At 33.9% G+C, this 27,299-nt stretch overlaps 1 protein-coding gene across 4 annotated transcripts in view; it reads left to right on the forward strand.

Annotated features, from left to right (window-relative positions):
• LOC114349347 (uncharacterized) overlaps positions 1-27,299 on the forward strand; it is a 94,926-nt gene that overhangs the window by 10,800 nt on the left and 56,827 nt on the right. The window contains exons 2-3 of one of the 4 annotated variants that reach the window (XM_050648105.1): positions 5,516-5,871; positions 20,562-20,746. The exons of 2 other annotated variants lie outside the window; for them this stretch is intronic. In XM_050648105.1, the coding sequence (XP_050504062.1) occupies positions 5,516-5,871; positions 20,562-20,595 (390 nt within the window). In that variant the 3' untranslated portion in view covers positions 20,596-20,746. Of the gene's footprint in view, positions 1-5,515; positions 5,966-20,561; positions 20,747-27,299 lie in introns of those variants that run through there. One more of the 4 variants, XM_028299685.2, reaches the window with a different exon arrangement.

The raw sequence follows: 27,299 nt of genomic DNA on the forward strand, positions 1-27,299 counted from the left end.
ATGACCGGTACTAGAAATTTGCAATGGATGGAATCGATTCATCTCTGAAAAGTAAATATGCATACCAATTTTCGTTTTTCTAAATAGAAGCGTTCTGGAGGTATTTAAGAAAAACTAATTTCATGACGCCATCTTCAAAGAGCTCTAGCTCCCTTAAGAAGCATTTTCGGACTAGGTGAATTGGGTTAAATTGTCTTAAAATTATCTGAGGAATCTCCTGTCTCCGTTTGTCGGTAGAGTTTCTGGACACCCTGTATATACAGGGTGATTCAAAACGCAACTACATTATTTTCTCGGTAATTTTAAATGGAACACCCTGTATTTTATATCACTATTGAAAAGTACCATTACCGTACTTTAATTTTTAGATAACATTCCCTATGTCTAAATTTATTAGTTTTCGAGATATTTTCATTTTTCAATGGACCAGTAGCGTGGCCACCCAAATCACCAGAATTTAATAAACTGGATTGATTTTTTTGGGGTTACGTTAATAATGAAGTTTATAAAATACCTCCAACAACAAGGGATGAGATGAAAAATAGAATACAAAGTGTATTTCGATGTGTTAATTTACAAATGCTCCGTAGAGTAAGTAGCTCTAGGTCTGGATCCCGCGTATGAAAAAAAAGTTGATTAATAGCAAGCTGAAAATTTGTTAATAGCTTAAGGGTGTCTAGTCGGATAAACTTTGATATATGGGAACACTGGAATAGGGGCAGTTTTAATTGTGGAACAGGTTAAAAATTTGGAACGGTCACACCACGAAAACGGCACATGTATTTTGTCCGACACAACAGACTTAAACTCTTCGAACAGAGATTAAACTCTCATGCAAAAATCAGACTGCTATTTATCAGCAAATGGGCGTTTTAATGAGTGGAACATGTAGAATATGTCAAATGACAGGAATTATGACAGGTGATAAATAGCAGTCTGATTTTTGCATGAGAGTTTAATCTCTGTTCGGAGAGTTTAAGTCTGTTCTGTCGGACAAAATAAATGTGCCGTTTTCGTGGTCTGACCGTTCCAAATTTTTAACCCGTTCCACAATTAAAACTGCCCCTGTTCCAGTGTTCCCAAATATCAAAGTTTATGCGACTCGACACCCTTAAGCTATTAACAAATTTTCAGCTTGCTATTAATCAACTTTTTTTTCATACGCGGGATCCAGACCTACTCATTCAATGATCGTTTTTAGGCGTACATAAATGTGTTATGAGATAATTTTGAACACCTTATGTAATTAAATATTAAAAATATTTTATTAAAAGTAACTTCTAATTTTTTCAAACATGTTTTTTGCAAAATGTATTACTGATAAATTATGTTTCGTTCTTCATTTGTTACATTGTTACATTTACATACAAAAGTAGTGTTTAATTGTCTTCACAAAATATTGTATTTTGTGTTTGTGTGTTTTTTGTAAAATTTATTACTAATTTTCTTTGTTTATTTGTTGCATTTACATAAAAAGATAGTTTTTAATTGTTTCAAAAATGTTGCATGTAGTGGTTGTGTTTTTGTTTGTAAAATTTATAACTAATAAATTATTTTTATTTCTTTATTTGCTACAGTGTTACATTGATTACTGGATTGATAGTCGGTAATCTTCAATTGTCAATTCAGTCATGGCTTACTTAAACTTTAGATAAATTTAAACACCTAAAATAATTTGCTCTGAAAAATGAAAATATTTCGAAAACTAATAAATTTGGGCATAGGAAATGTTATATAAAAATTAAAGTACGTTAATGTTATTTTCAATAATGATATAAAATACAGGGTTTTCCATTTAACATTACTGAGAAAATAATGTACTTGCGTTTTGACTCACCCTGTATTTGATATAAAGAAAATTAGCAATATCAATAATTCTTAAAAATTTTGACAATAAATAAAAAAATATGGCATTAATAAACCATTGCTGTTGTGCTTATTTTTATTTATACGGGGAGTTGAACTTGTTACGATTTTCATACAAAATTGGTTATAACTTTGTAAATATCCTGTATAACATTACAAACCTTTGTATGTATATAAATAACCTTTGAAAATAATGTACTTGCGTTTTGACTCACCCTGTATTTGATATAAAGAAAATTAGCAATATACCCTATTATTCCACGAACATACCTACGCCTGTTTTGGATTATTTCGACAACGAATATTTTACTGTGCAAAATAAGAAGAACGAAAGTAAATTGCAAATTACATTGTTGTTTATTGGAATAATTATTAGCGCCATTTACTTTCGTACGTCTTATGTTACACAGTAAAATATTCGTTGTCGAAGTAATCCAAAACAGGCGTATGTTCGTGGAATGGCCCATATCAATAATTCTTAAAAATTTTGATAATAAATAAAAAAATATGGCATTAATAAACCATTGCTGTTGTGCTTATTTTTATTTATACAGGGAGTTGAACTTGTTACGATTTTCATACAAAATTGGTTATAACTTTGTAAATACCCTGTATAATATCACAAACCTTTATATTTTTGTGATGGAGAAGTTAACAGGATTTCGAATATAAAATCAAATATAGGGTGTTCCATTTAAAAAAACATAAGTTAGGTCTGCCACTGTGTTATCGAACACCCTGTAACATTCTAACTAATTTTGTAATGTGAAGCTCAAAGGTGGCTAAAATTTTTGTTGTTAACTTTTATTGCTATCTATTACTATAGCGGAGCTATTGAGCTTTACCCTACTAATCAATCACCCTGTAGAGATTGAACAACGTTATGATATGATACAATCATTAGATGACAAGCAGAAAATTGAACAGATATAGGTGCAGATTAAATCTAAAACTATTTTAAGATATAAACTATTTAATTCTTGTTTGATATGCAATGAAAGAAAAGGAAAAGAAAATATTACATATTATACTTATACATTTTAATTATTATCATCAAATATACAAAGTTACAAACAGGCTTGGACTGGGAAAATTCTAAGTTTCGGGAAGTCATAAAAAACGAACACCAATAATTTAATTATTTGATTCAGTATGAGATTAAAGAACAGAGGGCTTAAGGAGTCTCCCTGACTTAGATCTGTGCCTGTTCTATTTCCTCTATCGTCCATCTGCACTGATAGCACCACAATTCGAATGCTTCTGATTAGTTAAGCATTGTGGTTTTTAATGCCCATGCCCCATGTCTCACAACTATATAATAGAATAGATTACACATAACATTTCAGGACTTTCTTGCGAATATACATGGATACGTTTCTGTTACATAAAACTGGTTTCCAGGCCATAAAAGCCTTACTTTTTCGATAAATATTAAGTAAGGCTTCGACTAAGAAAACAAAATGTATGATGATCTCTAAGAAGGAACAGCAATTTGGACGAATCAGTGTGAACGGTCAACAAATAGAAAGAGTAAACACATACACCTACCTTGGTACGGACGTCAATAAAAATTGGGACCATTCCATAGAAATTAAATGTAGGATAAGGAAAGCAAGATGTGCATTTCAAAAAGTGGCTAAGTTAGTCAAATGTCATGATTTATCAATACCCATAAAAGTCAGGTTACTACGATATATCTTTCCTATACTGTTATACGGAGTTGAGTCGTGGACTCTCGCAGACGCCATCTGCAAGAAAATATAGGCTTTTGAAATGTGGATTTATTGTCGAATCCTGAAGGTATCTTATACATACCACGTTACTAATCTGGGTGTTTTGCTGAGAATGCAAAAAAGAGCTGTTAACCACAATAAAAGCAGCCAAAATCGAATACCTCGGAAGTACAATATGATATACAATCGAATACATGAGGAACAGCGAAAGATATGGACTGCTGCAACTAACCTTGCAAGGAAAGGTGAAAGAAAAATGTGGACCAGTAAGGCAAAGGATTTCCTGGCTCAAGAATCTACGTACGTGGTTCAACACAACAACCACAAATCTTTTTAGAGCAGCAGTGTGCAAAGTATAGATTGCCATGATGGTAGCCAACATCCGAAACGGATAGGTACTACAAGAAGAAAAAGAATATTTCGATCCTGGTTATTATCTCTTTAGGTAGGTTTTATACTATAAATTTAAATACTTCTACATAATTTATATACATATACATACACATAATATAAACGTACAAAATTTATTTTGCCGAGGCGATGACGGTCGCGATGACGGTCACGATGACGGTCGCAATGACGGTCGCGAATTCAATGCTTTTTCCCCATCCAAAAAGTGCACAACGTCCGTAAAGAAGTTTTCAATTAAAAAAAAAACAACTTTTAAGGACAAAATTAGGTATTACAACTCAGAATTAATGTATACTACGTACTACGGCCAGTTGATTTATTATACATCTTCTCTTAACTATTATACAGATACTCGAGGCTAGCAGATTTATTTTATATATCTAAGCTCTCCGCCAATAATACCCGATGCACCTTTTATTTGGCCTTAAGTCAGTTATTGTAGACTTATTGGACTAAGTATTAAAGCACTGGTTTCCTCGAAAGCGGTGCCGACAACCTGCAATCGTAACACTGCGATGAATGACATCATAAAAAACTGTACCGTGCAAAATAATAGCAGTGGTTTCCGAGGATGCGTTGGAAGCCACCGCTTGCTGAGCTTGCACATTCCATTGCCGCAGTGAAGAACCAATTTTTCACCGTAATCTTCCTCGAAAGCGGTGCCGACAACCTGCGACCGTAGCACTGCGATGAATGACGTCAGATTACGGTGAAAAATTGATTCTTCACTGCGGCAATGGAATGTGCAAACTCAGCAAGCGTTGGCTTCCAACGCATCCTTGGAAGCCACCGCTATTGTTTTGCATGGTACAGTTTTTTATGACGTCATTCATCGCAGTGTTACGGTCTCAGTTTGTCGGCACCGCTTTCGAGGAAACCAACGCTTTAGACACACTTATCATACAGCCTTCCGATCGTACTACGATCATACAGCAGGAAGACTGTATGGTAGCAAAATAGACTATGTCTTGTGAATCCCGCAGGCTACATGTGTCCATTGCTTGAAAAATCCTACTCCCATCCATCTCCGGTGTCAACTCCGATCATACACCAACACTGCTCTGCTAGCTTTTCGTACTCATGCTGCGTAATGTGGTATTAACAAATTGTTAGTTTTAGTATATTTATAAACATATAATTTTTAAACATATAATAAAGTTTTTCAATTAAAAATCTTTTAAAAATATTTAATTTACAAATATTTTTATTAGGTTGAAAAACTTAGTCTTTTATTTAGCAGATGCCGCTAGGCACCTACTACCATCTCGTCAGTTGCGGTGGGAGATGGATATGTCGAAAATTTTTACCTGGGCCAGAGAAAAGCAGCCTATGCAGTCTCTGATGAACCTCTAACAAGAGGTGAAATCGTCGATAAGAGTGCTGGCTGCACTCTCTGATCTGAGTAAAAATTAAGACAGTTTTGGTTTCGCACCGCAACTGAATGAATAAAAATGGTATACATTTTTATTTTTATATAATTTTTACTTATTATTGGTTTATTTTAGGATAATAACAAGGAAAATCCACATGATATAGCAATTATAGATTGGCAAATAATCCGATATCACTCTCCAGTTATAGATTTATCATATACTTTGTATGCAGTTGCATCTAAACCAGAGATCAATGAGTCAACAGCTTTGTTGAAATACTACCACGAAGAGTTAACAAATTTTTTAGCGGAATTGGGGAATGATGCCAATTCTATATTCCCATATTCTGTATTAATGGATCATTGGAGAAAATACTCTATATTTGGATTTGTGCAGGGATGTTGTTACATGGATTTTAATTTTGTTAAACCAGACGATGCTCCATCATTGGATAACTTAGATGATATGAGTTCAGTATCAGAAAATTTGTCCGTTATTAATTTAGGAAATAATCAAATGTACACAGATAGACTAATAGCAATTGTTGAACATTATTTTAATAATATTAATGCGTAAAATTAATTATTGTCTTATTTAATTTTTTAAATTTACATAAAAGAAACAATAGCGTCTTTAAATTTTCAAATTTATATAAAGTTATGACATATATGGTAGTATGTAGGAGTAAACTAAAATGACAGATTCACACCCAAGAAAGTCACTAGAAAAATCACCTTATCTTATTTTTTCTTTGATCATATCGGCCTTCGAAAGTAATCCATAAATATTATATTATACTGTGACGAATTACAGACCGCAAATAACAGGTTCCGTCTCGACAGCGCGTCACGTAAGGAGACATCTAGAAGAATGACTCACCGTACAAGTGAGGAAACGACTTCTCCTGAATATTAGACAGTCAAGGCAGGCGGTTCTGTTTTTCTGGAACGTTCAAGAAAATGACTGGTATTTTTTTGACTTCTCTTAACTTGTATAAATAAATTCGTAAAAACGAACCGAGAGTATTATTTTAAACGTAAGCACGCTACAGTGGAGTCAGGTGTCGGATTATAAGTTGTTTTAAATAAAATAAAAGTGACTCTAAAAGACTTTTGAACTTTATTCGTCGGAAAAAATTAAAATGCGTTAATTGTTCGGTATTCGGAAAGACTTTTAAAAGACATTGTGAAAAGTACGTGTGTGCCGACCGAAGATGTTGCTAGAAGAACTTTCCGTAAAACAGATTCGTGAACAGAGTAGAGGAACGGCATGAAGACAGCAGTGGGTCCAAGAAAGTCCCACAAGCACGACTTGAGGATGTCCTCACGAAGAACGGAGATGCCCAGAGACGTTCCACTTCCAGTCAGCAGAACAAGCAATCTTATCGAAATTAAAAACTGTTTCTCAAACGATTGACGAGACTTCTCAAAAGATCGATGAAACGTCTAAGATAAATAATGAGAAATTCGACCAGAAATTCGAAAGTGTTTCTCAAAAGATCGATGAAACTTCTAGAAGGCGACGAGAAATTCGAAAACGTTGCTAAAAAATTTGACAAGACTTCTCAAGTAATTAAAGAGGTTTGTAGACAGAACAACGAGAAATTCGAAGAAGTTTTTAGAACAACCGATAAGATACAGAAAAGTGTAGACGACAATAAAGGAATGTTAGAAGAGAAGATCAAACAATTAGAGACCGTAGAAGGAAAGATCAAAGAATTAGAGAGCATAATAACCAATACGAAGATGCAACCACTAGTTAATGCAGTAGCGTTAGATCCTGTAGTGAAAGAAGAATCACCGAGAGACGAAACGTCGCATCATACGAGATTAAAATTACCACCACTTGATGGAAAGTCTTCTTGGTCCATATACCTTAGACAATTTGAAGCTATTGCGACCGCCAATTCTTGGACCGAACAAGAAAGAGTTTCCTTGACTGTTGCTTTACGAGGTGATGCTGCAGATATATCAAGGTCAGTTCCTAAGGGTCAAGAAAAATGTTACCAGACCTTGTTCACTCGTCTAGAAAAACGCTATGGAGATGCCCATCTACAACAAGTATACAAAGCAAAACTGCGAAGTAGAAGTCAACGATCAAGTGAGAATCTTCAAGAATTTGAAGCAGATGTGGCTCGTGTGGTGCGGTTGGCTTATCCGGAGGTGCCAGACAGCGTTTTAGAAGAAATTGCAGTAGATACCTTCAATGGGCTGAAAGATAGTGAACTACAGAAAGCTTTACAACTAGCGAGACCGAAAGTTTTAGATGAAGCACTTGCTATTGCACTCTATACACACTACATTTTGCTGACGATCAGGTAGTGATTGCTCAGGATAGAGATGATCTATTATTTATGACAAAACGGCTGTTTCGAGAATACAAAAGAATGTGATCTGTACATCAATATAATAGAGAAAACCAAATAATATATGTGTATAGGAGGAGAGAAAATGAGACACAACTGGAGGATAATATGGTTATCCAACCAAGCTCTGATTATGTATACCTTGGAACGAGAATCCAACAAAGTGGAAGAACATAATTCGAAATAGAGGAAAGAATTATGATGGGAAAGAAAGTAATAGAAGCTTTGAGCTCACTATTTTGGTCAAAAACCATATCAAAAGAAAAGAAAACAGCAATAGCATCTTTAAAAGCGAGGTATTTTATGGATGTGAAATCTAGCAACTGAATAAGCGAACAGAACAGAAATTGCTCGGACTGGAAATAGACTTCTGGCGAAGATCGGCCTGCATCTCTAGAGCCTCACAGATAACGAATGCCGAATCGGACATACCATCTATAAATGAAATTTAGTAAAATATCTCCGTCTGGTCCTGGTGAGGGTACGGTTATGAGCAAAATTAATTAGCTTTTACATTATCAGTGTATTTTATGTAGTGATAGTGATAGTGATCTTTAACCTTAATCTTTTATTGGTTTTTTTTCGGTATTAAAGTAATACATTGAAATAAAAATGTACTAGTTGCAAAAAATTATCTTAAAAAGTAAAGCTTACAGCTAGCTTATTATGAAAGGAGAAATGGAGAAAATTGAAGAAAATGACATGGAGACCAAATCAGAAAATAAACGACTTCCATGGACAATGTGGCTTTGTTTGATTACAGGTAAATACAATACAAGGATAAAAAACCGCTAAACGCCGTAAAAATGAGGCGCTGTGGCGCACACAATATTCCAGCTACAAAAGATCTGATATGAATATTACGTGGCGCGAAAATGTATTTTCATTTTGATGCAAAATAAAATTCTAGTTTTATTTTGAAAGATTTTCCATATTTGCTAAATTTGAAGTAAAACGCGCCACAAAAGAGTAACTTTGATACAGTTTGCATTTGAAGCTCTTTTGTGGCGCGTTCTACTTAAAATTTAGCAAATATTATGGAAAAATCTTTTAAAATAAAACTAGAATTTTATTTTCCTTCAAAATGAAAATACATTTACGCGGCACGTAATATTCATATCAGCTCTTTTGTAGCTGGAATATTTTATGCGCCACTAATTTTACGGTGTTTAGCGGTTTTTTATTCTTTTATAAGAAGTTTTTTTTATAAATTAAATGTATGAAGTTGAATGTAATGTTTCTCGATTACTTAAACGTTAAGCGTTATAAATGGTCGCATTTGTCGCATTATCTCACAAATGATCTAGTGGTTATGACACTAAACTTTTGATAGAAATATCCGAGTTCATATCACAGCCATCCTAATACTTTTTTTTATATAATTCTTTTTGTCCATCGAATGTACACTAGATTTTTTCTATTCAAAATAGATTGAAAAAAATATTGGGATGGTCAATTTCGGCGATAATGGTTAAAGTGATTATAGCTTTGGAGCTCGATAATTTCTAAACGGCTTAAACGATTTTGATCACTAAACATGAGTTTAAAACGTATTGACAAGTAGTATCTGATGCATCTAAAGTCAAGTATGATAACTGAAGGTATTACAGGAATTATTGAGCTTGAAAAACCATTTTTCCCATAGGAAATAGATTTGATCATACTTATAAAGCCTATAACTTAAAAATTCTAATTTTCCCAGATATGAGGTATACAACGTTAGACGCGTCTAGAATTGTCCTACAAACGCTCAGTTATTAGCGTAATTCGTAGGTTGAAATTTTGAGTAATTGTTGAAAAACCAAAATTTTCAAAGTTTAGTTTTTCAGTTTTTCGGCTTTACTGAGCAGTGTGTATGTCTGATCCTGACCGCTAAGGCACCATTTGAAAGCTCAACTCAACGGCTATTAATTTGGTGTATTTGCCGTTCTCCTGTCTCTTCTTGAACTTAATATATATACCCCCAAAAAATATGCCGTTTTGTATTTACCAGTCCTATAGCTGCCTTATGGGTGGTCAAAAGTCACAAATTAAACCGGTTCTGAATCGGCCCTGATACCCTCTTGAAACACTGAAAAAAAATTCAGATCGGTTTAACTTTTCCACACACATACATACATACATATCCACATTTTCTCTTTTTTTAAATAGAAATTGAGTCATATTTCTGAGATAGGTAACTTTTGAATGGAATTTAGACATGAAAATTAGACATGCGTTGGAAAGGTAATGATCACTACTATTAGAAGCCGCAAAGATCGGACTTAAATTTTCAAAATTTTTGGGAGTTTTGGGGACGAGAACGAAAAACAGACCCTAAATGGGAAGGGCCGTAAAATCCACACCCTTGGACCAAAATGAATGGTTGGCATTGAATGGGCGAATCTGTTCCTAAACTTTAGGATGGGATTTGGCCCAATTTTTAATTCAGTCAGAATTAGAAAATCGAAAATTTCGTGTGTGTGTGTGTGTGTGTGTGTGTGTGTGTGTGTGTGTGTGTGTGTGTGTGTGTGTGTGTGTGTGTGTGTGTGTGTGTGTGTGTGTGTGTGTGTGTGTGTGTGTGTGTGTGTGTGTGTGTGTGTGTGTGTGTGTGTGTGTGTGTGTGTGTGTGTGTGTGTGTGTGTGTGTGTGTGTGTGTGTGTGTGTGTGTGTGTGTGTGTGTGTGTGTTGTGTGTGTGTGTGTGTGTGTGTGTGTGTGTGTGTGTGTGTGTGTGTGTGTGTGTGTGTGTGTGTGTGTGTGTGTGTGTGTGTGTGTGTGTGTGTGTGTGTGTGTGTGTGTGTGTGTGTGTGTGTGTGTGTGTGTGTGTGTGTGTGTGTGTGTGTGTGTGTGTGTGTGTGTGTGTGTGTGTGTGTGTGTGTGTGTGTGTGTGTGTGTGTGTGTGTGTGTGTGGTGTGTGTGTGTGTGTGTGTGTGTGTGTGTGTGTGTGTGTGTGTGTGTGTGTGTGTGTGTGTGTGTGTGTGTGTGTGTGTGTGTGTGTGTGTGTGTGTGTGTGTGTGTGTGTGTGTGTGTGTGTGTGTGTGTGTGTGTGTGTGTGTGTGTGTGTGTGTGTGTGTGTGTGTGTGTGTGTGTGTGTGTGTGTGTGTGTGTGTGTGTGTGTGTGTGTGTGTGTGTGTGTGTGTGTGTGTGTGTGTGTGTGTGTGTGTGTGTGTGTGTGTGTGTGTGTGTGTGTGTGTGTGTGTGTGTGTGTGTGTGTGTGTGTGTGTGTGTGTGTGTGTGTGTGTGTGTGTGTGTGTGTGTGTGTGTGTGTGTGTGTGTGTGTGTGTGTGTGTGTGTGTGTGTGTGTGTGTGTGTGTGTGTGTGTGTGTGTGTGTGTGTGTGTGTGTGTGTGTGTGTGTGTGTGTGTGTGTGTGTGTGTGTGTGTGTGTGTGTGTGTGTGTGTGTGTGTGTGTGTGTGTGTGTGTGTGTGTGTGTGTGTGTGTGTGTGTGTGTGTGTGTGTGTGTGTGTGTGTGTGTGTGTGTGTGTGTGTGTGTGTGTGTGTGTGTGTGTGTGTGTGTGTGTGTGTGTGTGTGTGTGTGTGTGTGTGTGTGTGTGTGTGTGTGGTGTGTGTGTGTGTGTGTGTGTGTGTGTGTGTGTGTGTGTGTGTGTGTGTGTGTGTGTGTGTGTGTGTGTGTGTGTGTGTGTGTGTGTGTGTGTGTGTGTGTGTGTGTGTGTGTGTGTGTGTGTGTGTGTGTGTGTGTGTGTGTGTGTGTGTGTGTGTGTGTGTGTGTGTGTGTGTGTGTGTGTGTGTGTGTGTGTGTGTGTGTGTGTGTGTGTGTGTGTGTGTGTGTGTGTGTGTGTGTGTGTGTGTGTGTGTGTGTGTGTGTGTGTGTGTGTGTGTGTGTGTGTGTGTGTGTGTGTGTGTGTGTGTGTGTGTGTGTGTGTGTGTGTGTGTGTGTGTGTGTGTGTGTGTGTGTGTGTGTGTGTGTGTGTGTGTGTGTGTGTGTGTGTGTGTGTGTGTGTGTGTGTGTGTGTGTGTGTGTGTGTGTGTGTGTGTGTGTGTGTGTGTGTGTGTGTGTGTGTGTGTGTGTGTGTGTGTGTGTGTGTGTGTGTGTGTGTGTGTGTGTGTGTGTGTGTGTGTGTGTGTGTGTGTGTGTGTGTGTGTGTGTGTGTGTGTGTGGTGTGTGTGTGTGTGTGTGTGTGTGTGTGTGTGTGTGTGTGTGTGTGTGTGTGTGTGTGTGTGTGTGTGTGTGTGTGTGTGTGTGTGTGTGTGTGGTTGTGTGTGTGTGTGTGTGTGTGTGTGTGTGTGTGTGTGTGTGTGTGTGTGTGTGTGTGTGTGTGTGTGTGTGTGTGTGTGTGTGTGTGTGTGTGTGTGTGTGTGTGTGTGTGTGTGTGTGTGTGTGTGTGTGTGTGTGTGTGTGTGTGTGTGTGTGTGTGTGTGTGTGTGTGTGTGTGTGTGTGTGTGTGTGTGTGTGTGTGTGTGTGTGTGTGTGTGTGTGTGTGTGTGTGTGTGTGTGTGTGTGTGTGTGTGTGTGTGTGTGTGTGTGTGTGTGTGTGTGTGTGTGTGTGTGTGTGTGTGTGTGTGTGTGTGTGTGTGTGTGTGTGTGTGTGTGTGTGTGTGTGTGTGTGTGTGTGTGTGTGTGTGTGTGTGTGTGTGTGTGTGTGTGTGTGTGTGTGTGTGTGTGTGTGTGTGTGTGTGTGTGTGTGTGTGTGTGTGTGTGTGTGTGTGTGTGTGTGTGTTGTGTGTGTGTGTGTGTGTGTGTGTGTGTGTGTGTGTGTGTGTGTGTGTGTGTGTGTGTGTGTGTGTGTGTGTGTGTGTGTGTGTGTGTGTGTGTGTGTGTGTGTGTGTGTGTGTGTGTGTGTGTGTGTGTGTGTGTGTGTGTGTGTGTGTGTGTGTGTGTGTGTGTGTGTGTGTGTGTGTGTGTGTGTGTGTGTGTGTGTGTGTGTGTGTGTGTGTGTGTGTGTGTGTGTGTGTGTGTGTGTGTGTGTGTGTGTGTGTGTGTGTGTGTGTGTGTGTGTGTGTGTGTGTGTGTGTGTGTGTGTGTGTGTGTGTGTGTGTGTGTGTGTGTGTGTGTGTGTGTGTGTGTGTGTGTGTGTGTGTGTGTGTGTGTGTGTGTGTGTGTGTGTGTGTGTGTGTGTGTGTGTGTGTGTGTGTGTGTGTGTGTGTGTGTGTGTGTGTGTGTGTGTGTGTGTGTGTGTGTGTGTGTGTGTGTGTGTGTGTGTGTGTGTGTGTGTGTGTGTGTGTGTGTGTGTGTGTGTGTGTGTGTGTGTGTGTGTGTGTGTGTGTGTGTGTGTGTGTGTGTGTGTGTGTGTGTGTGTGTGTGTGTGTGTGTGTGTGTGTGTGTGTGTGTGTGTGTGTGTGTGTGTGTGTGTGTGTGTGTGTGTGTGTGTGTGTGTGTGTGTGTGTGTGTGTGTGTGTGTGTGTGTGTGTGTGTGTGTGTGTGTGTGTGTGTGTGTGTGTGTGTGTGTGTGTGTGTGTGTGTGTGTGTGTGTGTGTGTGTGTGTGTGTGTGTGTGTGTGTGTGTGTGTGTGTGTGTGTGTGTGTGTGTGTGTGTGTGTGTGTGTGTGTGTGTGTGTGTGTGTGTGTGTGTGTGTGTGTGTGTGTGTGTGTGTGTGTGTGTGTGTGTGTGTGTGTGTGTGTGTGTGTGTGTGTGTGTGTGTGTGTGTGTGTGTGTGTGTGTGTGTGTGTGTGTGTGTGTGTGTGTGTGTGTGTGTGTGTGTGTGTGTGTGTGTGTGTGTGTGTGTGTGTGTGTGTGTGTGTGTGTGTGTGTGTGTGTGTGTGTGTGTGTGTGTGTGTGTGTGTGTGTGTGTGTGTGTGTGTGTGTGTGTGTGTGTGTGTGTGTGTGTGTGTGTGTGTGTGTGTGTGTGTGTGTGTGTGTGTGTGTGTGTGTGTGTGTGTGTGTGTGTGTGTGTGTGTGTGTGTGTGTGTGTGTGTGTGTGTGTGTGTGTGTGTGTGTGTGTGTGTGTGTGTGTGTGTGTGTGTGTGTGTGTGTGTGTGTGTGTGTGTGTGTGTGTGTGTGTGTGTGTGTGTGTGTATATAGTGTCGCATGCAGTGTGTTGTGCGCCACTGGCGAGAACTCCCGTTCCCGGTAATGTTCATTGCATTTTATGTGTATCGAGTTTTGTCATTTAGACATAGCGTCGCTTAATATACAAAAGCTCGCAACCCGCAAATAACTTTTTCCACAGGAACACAAAAAACATTTTCTGCATGCGAAAATCACCAATAAATAGAGAATTATTTTTTGAAGTTATACTTCTTTACCGGCGATAGAGGGTGATTTTTTTATATGTTAAAACCTATCAGCCCGGCGCATGCGCATTATAACTTTGTTCTGATTGGATGTTCAAATGACATTTCAAAAATTATCCGATATGGAAGCTGTGGTTTGGAGGTAAAGGTAAAGGTAAACAAATGTATAATATATTAGTTTTATTGTTGTGAGGACAGAAACAAAAAAGTTTATAATATTGTAGTGACTTTTAAATAGTTTTTAAAAGCAACAGGTACGTAATAATTGTTAATGTATCATGGGTATAAACCTACCTATTTGATCTGCCAAAATACATAGTATGTAATACTTTTATTTATATAATTTGATTACCATCAAAATTTCTATCAATATTCACCTAATATATTGTTTTTTTACTCTATGTTTTGTTGTATTTTTTCAATTCTAAATCATTTCAATTCAAAATTAAAATAATTTGATCAATTTTCAAAATATCAAAATATCACAAGTTTAATCCGTTTAGTTAGTCGATCTTCGTAAATAATGACACATAGTGTCCGTGGCTAAGCGGAGAAGGCGAATGAATTCCAATACCAACCGCTCTTATCAGCGCTGGTTCGAGTCCCAATAGAAACTTTCTTTTTTGTTTTTTTTTAATACATTTTATGATTGTAAGTATATTGATTATATAATTGTATTGTCAGAAAATACGTATTTAGTTAAAAAAATTTTCGACAATTAATGTTCAGACATCATTTGTGGCTTGTTTAATGTGTTTGTGTGTGTTTTATTCTTTTATTATTTTAATTTTTGGCACTGTTCTAATAAAAATGTTTGAGAAGTAGTAAGTATAAATTAGTTTAATATTTAAACAAAATATAAATAAAAAGTATATTAATTTCGTTTAAATCATATAATAGAAGTATAACTTCTTACGTGCGTACAAAGTACACACACATTCTTTTTTTATTTTTTTTTATTTAGCTAATGCCTTGACAACTAATGGCCATTGGCATGGTAGATACGGTGAATTTTTGCAGTTAGGTACCTAGTGTCATGTGTAGTGTGTGTGTTGAGTAAGTGTTTTGTTACTTTGCAAAGTTGACGTCATTGTCTTTGCAAAGAGACGTACAGTGAATACCGATCCCACAAGGACAGAAACTATTTTCATTTATTAATTTATAATAAACGAAAAATTCCTGACCCTGGTGAGATTCGAACTCACGACCATTCGGACCTTTCGATCCAAAGGTAGGCGCTCTTACCACTGAAATAGAGAATTATTGATTTAGTATGAAGGTATTAATAACACCTTGATATTAAATCAACAATTCTCCATTTAGGTCCAACGACTTGCGCATGCAGAGAATGTTTTTTTACTCTACTTATACTGCACAAAAACCCATTTGTGGGTTGCGAACTTTTGCATCTTAAGAGACGCATAGGTATTTAACTTTATTATATTCGCAGATTTGTTTGTCTTCAGGGCCGCGCCAAGGCTTTCAAGCGCCCCGGGGCAAGTAATTTTAAGCGCTCCTTTCCTCCTCCCTTTGTAAGTAGTTTTTGCAACTTAGTGAATCGGTATACGGTATACCTACAAACTATTTGTTATGTGTTAGGAAAGTAACATCATCAAAATCTAGCCGTTAGTAAGTAAGTAAGTAAGTAAGTAAGGTATGCTTTATTGTCAAAAAATTTTACCAATTTGTGGACAAAGCTTATACAAAATAAAAAAATACAATAAAAAACAAAAAATAATAAAAAACTACAAACAAAACAAAAACAGAAACAGACACCAAGTAAATGGCGTGAGTTATACTACTTAATATAATTTTATAGTTATTAAGTACACATTAAAAAATTAAAAATTTTGCAAACAATATGTATACAACGTCAGAGCAAAAAGAAGGCGAACGAAGAAAAGGGAAAGAGAAAGTAAATCAAAAGTTCTATGCCGCTGCAAATATGTATAAAAGTACTCGAAAGTAATAATCCTGCAAGTCAATTTGCTGAATTCAAATCGTTTATAAAAAAGTCATTCACTGTATAAAAAGCTCTCTCCAGCAAATAAGCTTTCAAGGCCTTGCGAAAAGCGGGAAATGCTGCAATAGATTTGATGTTAGATGGCAGGTGATTGTACATTTTTCTCGAATTGTATAGTATAGAGCACTTAACCAGCGCAGACCGTGGGGTTGGCAGATAAAGATTATGCTCCACGTTTCTAAGGGGATAGTTGTGAGTGGGTCACTCTGGACCTTCTGATGCATGTTTGCGGATTAAACAAACGGATTCAAAAACAAACAAAGAAGGAAGAGTTAATATTTTAAATTTTTTAAAGAATTCTTGGCAATGAACTCTGCTATTGAGTCTCAGGGAGTAACGAAGAGCTCTCTTTTGTAGTTTAAAAATACGCTCAAATTGAGTCGCACAACACGTACCCCAGAATGGAAGGGCGTACCGAAGATGAGACTCAAAAAGGGCATAATAAACGGTCCTAGATGTTGACAAATTCATTTCCGTAGCAACTGATCTTAGCGCAAAACAAGCAGAACTTAATTTTTTGTGTAAGGCATCAATGTGCAAGTTCCATTTTAGAGACTTATCCACAATAAGCCCTAAGAACTTCACCGATTCAACTATCTCTAGACTGTTGTTATTAAGTACTAAAGGTTGCATCATACTGTTGTAAGGTTATCGTCCGTTATCGTCCACTGAACAACATAGGCCTCCTCTAATTTTCTCCATGTCTCCCTATCTTGAGCTACCATCATTTAGTTGCCGGCAGTTCTTTTTACATCGTCACTCCAGTGCGTTGGTGGACGATCTCTGCTTCGTTTGTCCGCCCGCGGTCGCTATTCCAGTCATCTTCTAGTCCAGCTTTTATTCGGTGTTCTTGCCACATGACCTGTCCATTTCCATTTCTTTTTTGCTACATGTTCTGCTATGTCTTTGATTCTTTTTCTTTGCTTGGTGATATTATTTGGTATTCTGTCTCTCCTTGTGATTTCTAGCATGGCCTTCTGGGTATCTCTCAGTTACCTGCTCTTAGTTTTCAGCAGCATGAAGGTAATATGCTGATAAGTTATTATAAATATTTACAAAAAACAACGATTACACTGTCAGAGAACAGATATTTATATAGTGATAGTCCGTTTACTCACGGTTTTTGCTCCATATTTTAAAAAACCGCTTGGATTGACATGCCATTTGGCGTACGCATAGCTAACATATCAAAGAAAAAAACTGATATTGCGTCGATGTGTGCTTTTGCCCTGGGGGTGAGTACCACCCTTTTTCGGGGAGAAAAACATATACATTAAAGATAAGTCCGCAAGGCAATACTTTTCGAGTTATTTGCGAGTAACAACATAAAACCACGGTTTTAGTCTGTTTTTTTTTGCAAATAACACAAAAAGTGTGTATTTTATTGAAAACAATTTTCTTATCAAAAATATAGCTTATAAAAAAATGAAAAAATTGTGTATGCATGTAGTCAGTAGACCTAGTAGAGGCAGAGTTGTAGCTCGTGGAAAATGGGTTATTATTAGTCAAATTCCAAATCGAATACATATTTCAAATTGAGATAACCACAAAATGAAGCACTTTTCGAGTAAAACTCATCATAACTTTTTTAAAGTCTTTAGAAAAAGCTTTATTATTATTGTTTTTTTTAATGTTTCTAGCATCAAAAGTAAGCCACTTACGCTAAAAATAAAGTTGGTACCTTTTTTTTATAAAAAAAAATCGTAAAAATCTCCGCTTAATTAGCATCCCAAATGAAATTAATCGTTACAGCTTTACAATTTATTTATTTATTTTTATATGATCTATAAGTTTTATTGTTTCAAAGTGATTATTAAAAAAAAATTGGTTTAAAAAAAATTGCACTTTTGAAAAAAAATGCTTTTTTTCAAAATTTTTCCCAAGAATGTTTTTTCGTTAAAATACTCACTTTTGAGTTATTTGGAAAAACGCCTTAAAAACGTGTTTTTTTTTTATTGAAAAATGAACATATTTATTCACTCGCAAATAACTCGGAAAAGTATCGACTTAATCTGAGAAGGTGTGGTACTCACCACCAGGGCAAAAGCACACGTCTATACAATATCAATTTTTTTCTTTGACATGTTAGCTATGTGTATGTCAAATTTCATGTCAAATCTAAGCTGTTCTAAAATTCGGAGGTTTTGCAATATTTTACCGTCAGTGAATGGACTAACAGTTCAGGTTAATGAGAGAATAAGGGTTCGTACACTTATTGGCATCAAAGTAATACTAACTGCTATTTTAATAATTACCTACGATAGGTAAGTTTTCAATTTTACAAGATACTAAAATATTATTACTAATATTTCTAGTAATTTCAGTATTGTCAATTGTTTTTCGTCTTCGCCCTTATGGACGGCCCTGTTTGTCTTCTTTTTAGTGCAGTCATATTCTTCTGTAGGCACTAAATTTATGTGTTAGTAAAGGCACTTTCTCATGATTCCTTTAGAAGACACAATTTGAGTTTTTTTAAAGAACCTTAAATTTATTAATAAAATTTCTTACATAATTTCTTTTTTTTTTTTGTAGTATACCTATAAGATAGCTTTAATGTTCTTACTCTTAAATCTTTGGTTTTTGGTTACTTATAAATTTCCTCATCATTAAAAAGGTTGCTTTTGATTGCCCAATTCTTGATCGAATTTCTGATTTCGGATTTAGATCTTCCGTGATCCAAACTCCAAGTATTTTATTTTGTCCACTTGTTCGATATCTTCATTTTTTATCTAGATCCTTGTTACGACTTTACCCCTCTTACTGATCACCAGTGGCGTGCTGGCCATATAAACGAATCGGTGCAATCACCGAGAGGCTGCGACCTCTTGAGGCCGGTCGAATAAGTTTTTTTCACAAAAAATTTTAGATGTAACAAAATTAAATATTTTTTAATTGTAAAATACAGTTAAATAAAATGAATGACTCACTACACATATAAAGGATTTGATACAGATAATATTTATTTTCATACATACAAGTATATTTATGGTTTTCCAATTTCCTTCAAACATCTAATTCATATGTACTCTGCACAATATAAAAATGGAAAAACATCTTGCACATGTTTTACCGAATTATTGGAATTATCGAAAAACGATTTGTTAAGACACATCGTTTTATGATGATATAAGCACTCTACATCCTAGGAATTTTGATACAAATAAAAAATGGTATACCTTTAACGGCATTTAAATCATTTACTAAAAAATTAAGAAATTTTTATCCTGCCATATCTGCTACTGCAATTAAAGACAAACTCGTGGATATTTCTAATAAATGGATTGTATTAAAAAATAGGATTTTGCAAAATACTGAAATTATAGAAGATCGAGTTAATAATGAATATTTTCAGTCTACAGAAAATATGAAAGATGATGTTGTTAATCTAAGTGATAATGAACACGAAGTAATAAGTGACAATGTTGTTGATACCGTGAAAACTTCATCTCTGTGTAGTACTAAAAACTGTAAAGATTGTATAGCTTGTTGTTGCGCTGTTTTGCATAAGTAAAACCATATAGAACTTGTATCAGTGTGCTTATCGAAATTTAAATATAGTATATAAGCATTTATTAATTCTTTCAATGACCCAAGTATCTTGCGAAAGAAGCTTTTAAACAATCCACAAGGAAAAAGTTTTCCTGTAGTTGGCTGTATACCATGTAATACAAAAAACAGTAAATCCTTTATAAAAGGTATATTTAAAACCCCTAAAAAGGGCTACATCACAATCACAGAACTAGTTTTCGACTGGTGGTTAGCATGTAAACTTCACGTAAGCACTGATGATGACTGGTAAACCAGTCGAAAACTAGTTCTGTGATTGTGATGCAGCCCTTTTTAGGGATTTTAAATATAACTTTTATAAAGGATTTACTGTTTTTTTTAAGCTTTTAAACGTTGAAATATATAAAAAATCGGTTAAGAAGTACCTTAACACAAGATCACTTGGAAACATTTTATTTTAATGGCTATAGAAAAGGAGCTTTGTATGAGCTTAAAAATTATTAAATTATCGACGAATTTGCTCAAAAATCTACTTTAATGAGAAAATTATTGATCAAGAGTTAATTATTTTATAAAATAATTGTAAAATTAGGTATGTTTAGACTATTGCTTTGTATTAACATTTAAATATTGTTAAATTAAAGTATTTGCATTGTACTTGTATTTTTGTACCCTCTTGTATAATTGATTTACTAAAATTCAACTTAAGACACAATTAAAAATTCTCAAAATTCCATTTTACTTTTATCTTAATTAAATTAAATTCATATATATTTATTTTATTCAGGAAATTATGGTATCTGAAATAAAAAATATAGCAAATTTAAAAAAAATTCATTGAATTCAAAGTTTTATGTTTGATTTAAAAATAATTTATATTTTTGTATTTTTGTTTTATAAATAACGAATAAAACATTCTGATAATAGAAGGTAAAATGAAGATGGGAGGCCGCTTTTTCTATAAAATCACCGGGCCGCTTGAAACGTTCCAGCACGCCACTGCTGATCACCATGGTTTTTGTTTATTGTTAATACCCCAGGCTGTGGGTGAAAAATAGGTCGATTTCAGGATATAATTCAGGAATTTTTGAAACCTATCAGGTGTTGTAAAGGACGATGCCAGGAATAACTTCTACTAAAACGTAACCAATAATATTGTGCGCTTTTTTTTATTGCGATTTTCATTTGTTAAATTTGCAATTTTTAATTATTTTTAGTTTTGCAGCTTAGGATATTGACTTTAGAGAAAAACTTTTTAATAGAAAGTTGTAGTAAATTATTAAACCTACAATTTGAGATGTATGTTTAATTTCGTTAATTGGTTATTGCAAAACAGCCTGCGAAAGGTCCACAATGGCCGTTTTTTACAATTGCATTATTTATTGTACAAATAATTTTTTGAAGATATTCTTCTTTAGCGGCGAATCGATTGAGGGTAAAATTATACATGAACCGCGCGCCTGCGCACACTGACAGTATGTAGTTCTGACAGTTCATTGCTAATCTTTCAAGATAGGTATGTATGTATCTGCAACCGTGCAAATAAGTCATTAAAAGAATATATTAGTGGTTTTAGGAAATGTATTATTTATTATATTTCTTGTGTTTTTGGATTTGTGTTTCTCTGTAGTAAAATAATAAAATATGTAGGCATAACAATTTTACATTTTGTCGCCGTGTTGTGTAATTATATCCGAAACTTACGTGTCGATTCAAGTGGTTCGCTGGCGTAGTTGGCAGAGCGGTGGGACAGAGAACCGAAGCACACGGAAGGTCGTGGGTTCTAATCCTAGACGATTCACACTTTTTTTTTTATTTTTCGTTATTTTAATAAAAAATTTTTGAAAGTGGTAGATAAGAAAGTTAGTTTAATTTTTAAATAAAATACAAATAACCTGTTAAGTATATTTACTTCGTTTAAATTACCTATATAATAGAAGAATATCTTCTTACGTGCGTACAAAGTACACACACATTCTTTTTTTTTATTTTTTAAAGCTTTAAAATGAAGATCTTTCAATTCCAAACATAAAAAATTGTAAAGCCAGATTAACGAATTTGTTGCTTAGATTTTATAAATTGTTTATTCCAAGAGGTCAAATGTCGAAGGCTATAACTTTTTGAAAAAAAATCGTAGAGTTGGTGAAACATCCAATCTCCTTCTAAAGAGTTATGTTTTCATATTCTGATGTAAATAAATGCTTAAAATATTTTTAAACCTCTAATTTTTGGGTTTGAAAATAAGGGGGCAATTTTCGTTTAGAGCTGAAGCGGCCCTGTAGATCCTATGAGTTTTTAACTTACAGATTATTGTTGCTGAAGATGAAACGAAGATTTATAAAAAAATAAAAAAATTCTACAACCAACTGAAACTGAGATAATTTTTGGGTTTGAAAATAAGGGGGCAAATTTCGTTATAAACATTTAGAGCTGAAGCGGCCCTGTACATCCTATGAGTTTCTAACTTACAGATTATTGTTGCTGACGACGAAACGAAGATTTATAAAAAAAGAATGTGTGTGTACTTTGTACGCACGTAAGAAGTTATACTTCTATTATATGATTTAAACGAAATTAATATACTTTTTATTTATATTTTGTTTAAATATTAAACTAATTTATACTTACTACTTCTCAAACATTTTTATTAGAACAGTGCCAAAAATTAAAATAATAAAAGAATAAAACACACACAAACACATTAAACAAGCCACAAATGATGTCTGAACATTAATTGTCGAAACATTTTTTAAGTAAATACGTATTTTCTGAAAATACAATTATATAATAAATATACTTACAATCATAAAATGTATTAAAAAAACAAAAAAGAAAGTTTCTATTGGGACTCGAACCAGCGCTGATAACAGCGGTTGGTATTGGAATTCATTCGCCTTCTCCGCTTAGCCACAGACACGATGTGTCATTAATTACGAAGATCGACTAACTAAACGGATTAAACTTGTGATATTTTGATATTTTGAAAATTGATCAAATTATTTTAATTTTGAATTGAAATGATTTAGAATTGAAAAAATACAACAAAACATAGAGTAAAAAACAATATATTAGGTGAATATTGATAGAAATTTTGATGGTAATCAAATTATATAAATAAAAGTATTACATACTATGTATTTTGGCAGATCAAATAGGTAGGTTTATACCTATGATACATTAACAATTGTTACGTACCTGTTGCTTTTAAAAACTATTTAAAAGTCACTACAATATTATAAACTTTTTTGTTTCTGTCCCCACAACAATAAAACTAATATATTATACATTTGTTTACCTTTACCTTTACCTCCAAACCACAGCTGCCATATCGGATAATTTTTGACATGTCATTTGAACATCCAATCAGAACAAAGTTATAATGCGCATGCGCCGGGCTGATAGGTTTTAATATATAAAAAAATCACCCTCTATCGCCGGTAAAGAAGTATAACTTCAAAAATAAAAATTTTCTACAACCAACTGAAGCCGAGATAATTGTTTTTTTTTCTTAAATCGTAGTGCCTTTATTTATAATTAGTAAGAAATTATTTTACAGTCGTTGACTAAAGAAAGACTTATATTATCTTAAAATAAATATTATTATAAAATATAATTACATTTAATTATTAAAAATTATTTTAAAAATCGGTGCTTTTGCGAGCGGCCGAATTTTGCAAATCGCCCGACTCGCTTCAAATCCGCGCGCTTGGAAGATTTTTACGTAACTTGTATTAAATTTTGACAGAAAACAATTTAATAATATTACCATTATAATATACAGTCTATTTACCACTGTATTTGTTTTTCTTGATAAACTTTTATATGTTAAATTTCATTTCTGAAGAAATAATATTACAAAAATGATACATATATATAAAATATATAACTATATTTTTAATTTTTTCATTGTTAAATATGTCAATAAAATAATAATAATGTTACTTCTTACTTTAATATACAATATAAAACTTTTTCTTCTTGTAGTGACTATTCGTTTTGGATTTCACATATAAAAGTTTATCAAGAAAAACAAATACAGTGGTAAATATACTGTATATTATAATGGTAAAATATTATTAAATTGTTTTCTGTCAAAATTTAATACAAGTTACGTAAAAATTTTCCGAGCGCGCGGATTTGAAGCGAACCGGGCGATTTGCAAAATTCGGCCGCTTGCAAAAGCACCGACTTTAAAAATAATTTTTAATAATTAAATGTAATTATATTTTATAATAATTTTTATTTTAAGATAATATAAGTCTTTCTTTAGTCAATGACTGTAAAATAATTTCTTAATTGTTATAAATAAAGGCACTACGATTTAAGAAGAAAAAAAAAACAATTATCTCGGCTTCAGTTGGTTGTAGAAAATTTTTATTTTTTTATAAATTTTCGTTTCGTCTTCAGCAACAATAACCTGTAAGTTAGAAACTCATAGGATGTACAGGCCCCCTTCAGCTCTAAATGTTTATAACGAAATTTGCCCCCTTATTTTCAAACCCAAAAATTATCTCGGCTTCAGTTGGTCGTAGAAATTTTTTATTTTTTTATAAATCTTCGTTTCATCTTCAGCAACAATAATCTGTAAGTTAAAAACTCATAGGATGTACAGGGCCGCTTCAGCTCTAAATATTTATAACGAAATTTGCCTCCTTATTTTTAACCCCAAAAATTAGAGGTTTAAAAATGTTTTACGCATTTATTTACATCATAATATAAAAATATAACTCTTTAGAAGGAGATTGGATGTTTCACCAACTCTCTACGATTTTTTTTTTTCAAAAAGTTATAGCCTTCGACATTTGACCTCTTGGGATAAACAATTTATAATATCTAAGCAACAAATTCGTTAATCTGGCTTTACAATTTTTTTTTATGTTTGGAATTGACAGATCTTCATTTTAACGCTTTAAAAAATAAAAAAAATTATTTGTACAATAAATAATGCAGTTGTAAAAAACGGTCATTTTAGACTTTTCGCAGGCTGTTTTGTAATAACCAAATAACGAAATTAAACATACCATACCTCAAATTGTACGTTTTTTAATTTACTACAACTTTCTATTAAACAGTTTTTCTCTAAAATCAATATCCTAAGCTGCAAAATTAAAAATCCTTAAAAATTGCAAATTTAACAAATAAAATTTTAACTATTTAGAATGGGAAATAAGCCACAATATTATTAAAAAATGATATTTATTAACGTTTCGACGTATTATCAAAGTTATATTATAATTTGGTATTATCAAAGGGTTTAAACTATGCTGTTACTCATCCATCTATTCCAAAATTAGACATAATTAGTTCAGTGGAAAAAATATCACAGTGTTTACCAACTCATGAAAAAGAACAGTATAGGGTACTATGTAAACTTGAATTGGAAAAGACAAATCAAATTGAACAGAACATCAGTAAAGAGGAAATTAAAGCTTTAAAAACTTTAAAAAATGATGACTCCATAACGATCCTACCAGCGGATAAAGGAAATGCAACTGTAATAATGGATAAAATACAATACGAGGACAAAATTACAGATCTAATTACAAATGGACCTTATACCAAATTAACGAAGGATCCAACGAAAACACTGGAAAACAAAATCTATAGAACTTTATTCAAATTTAAAAATGATCTAACATACTATCAAAGAAAATTAATTACACCTCATTACAGTAAGTCACCACATTTTTATGGAGTACCGAAAATTCATAAAGCGAACATACCACTTAGACCCATTTGTAGTACCATCAGTTCTCCTTGTAGTGAACTATCAAAATTTTTATTAAACATTATAAAACCATTTGCTAATAATGATGACACATTTATAAAAAATACAAAACATTTTGTAAACAAATTATCAACTATTGAGTTTAATCCAAATAATATTTTAGTAAGTTTTGACATAAACAGTTTATTTACAAATGTGCCATTAGATAAAACTTTAAACATAATCAAAACGAAATTAGAGAATGATGATACATTGACAACTAGGACAAAACTAAATGTATCAGCTATAATGGAGTTATTGACATTATGTACTAATAATACCTATTTTCAACTAAATAATGAATTTTATAAACAAAATTTTGGTCTAGCAATGGGCTCCTCTTTATCTCCATTATTGGCTAATATATTTATGGAGGATTTCGAAACTAATATCATTTCTAAACAAAATTTAAAACCCACTGTATGGTGGAGATATGTAGATGATGTGTTTTCAATATGGCCTCATAGATCAGAATTGTTGGATACATTCCTGAATATTATAAACGATCAAGAAGAGACAATAAAATTTACAATGGAAAAGGAATATAATAACACCCTGCCTTTCCTCGATGTTTTAGTCTTAAAGAAGGATACTGGATATGAGACTCAAGTGTATAGAAAACCAACACATACCAACAGATATCTCAATTACAAATCAAATCACAACATCAACGTTAAAAAGGGAATCATAAAATCCTTATATGATAGAGCCAAAATTACTTGTTCTAACGAAAATTCCTTTTTAGAAGAAAAACAATTCTTAACATCTGTTTTATTAAAAAATGATTATCCTTTATCGTTTATAAATAAGGAATTGTCAAGATTGGATCGAATGGAACAGAACAACATAGAACGGGATCCTACAACATTCACAAGAAATAATACGAGGAAAATATCAATACCATACATAAAAGGACTATCCGAGAAACTTAAAACAATAGGAAATAAATTCAACATTTCAACAACATTCAAAACAACCAACACATTGAGATCTATTCTATCTAAAACTAAACCTAACAATGAACAAGAAAGGACAAAGAATTGTATTTATAAAATACCTTGTGAATGCGAACAGTTTTATATAGGTGAAACATCAAGACCATTAAACGTTAGAATAAGTGAACATCAATCTTATATTAAAAATAGAGAATTTGATAGATCTCAAATATGTCAACACGCATGGGATAATGAACATAGAGTTCAGTGGAGAGATTCAAGTATAGTCCTGAAAGAAACAGATAGTAAAAAGAGAAAAATCAAAGAAGCGGCTCTAATTATGCTAAACGAAACCAATTGTGTCGCAAATTCCTCGGTGGAATGCAGTAGGATGTGGATACCCATACTGAAAGAGGAAGTCAATAGAAAGAAAATACCACAATTAGTAAGTCAATAGTCGAGTTAGTACATATTTTATATTTTAGTATTACTTATATACCCATGTATTATTGATATTATTTATAATTTAAACAAAATTATAGTAAAGTCAGAATTTGGTATTAATTTTGAGAGTAAATTAAATGTAAGACCAAATACTTACGATGTCGGGATAGTATCACGAGGTTTTTCCTGGTTTTCCCTCGTGATTTACTATGAGATCTCTAACGCGAGAATTTTAATGTCACCGTTGCATGTGGTTGTCTTTTTAAAGACAGATCACATGCTATGATTTTTTTGTGACGGATATTCTTGAGTTGGGGTTGATTTCATGTAATCGAATGAACTATCTTTCAGTAAAGTCGTCCCAGGAACGCAACTCATAAATATTGGCAATATCATTTTAAAGTCTTCTACTTTAAAATGTATCATATGTATCTGAATTGCCGATATAAATGAGTCAAATTAAATAAATTATTAGAAGAATTTTTTTACTAAGCAACAACATTTTTGTTTATATTAATAGTATTTTGTATTTTGACAACGGCACCCGATTTGGGCGTCGAAACGTTAATAAAAATCATTTTTTAATAATATTGTGGCTTATTTCCCATTCTAAATAGTTAAAATTGTAAAAATGCCACAAGAAAATAGCTTCAGAACAACAATAACAAATAAAAATCGCAATAAAAAAAGCGCACAATATTTTT

Source organism: Diabrotica virgifera, chromosome 4 (assembly GCF_917563875.1).
Source record: "Diabrotica virgifera virgifera chromosome 4, PGI_DIABVI_V3a".
NCBI lineage: Eukaryota > Metazoa > Arthropoda > Insecta > Coleoptera > Chrysomelidae > Diabrotica > Diabrotica virgifera.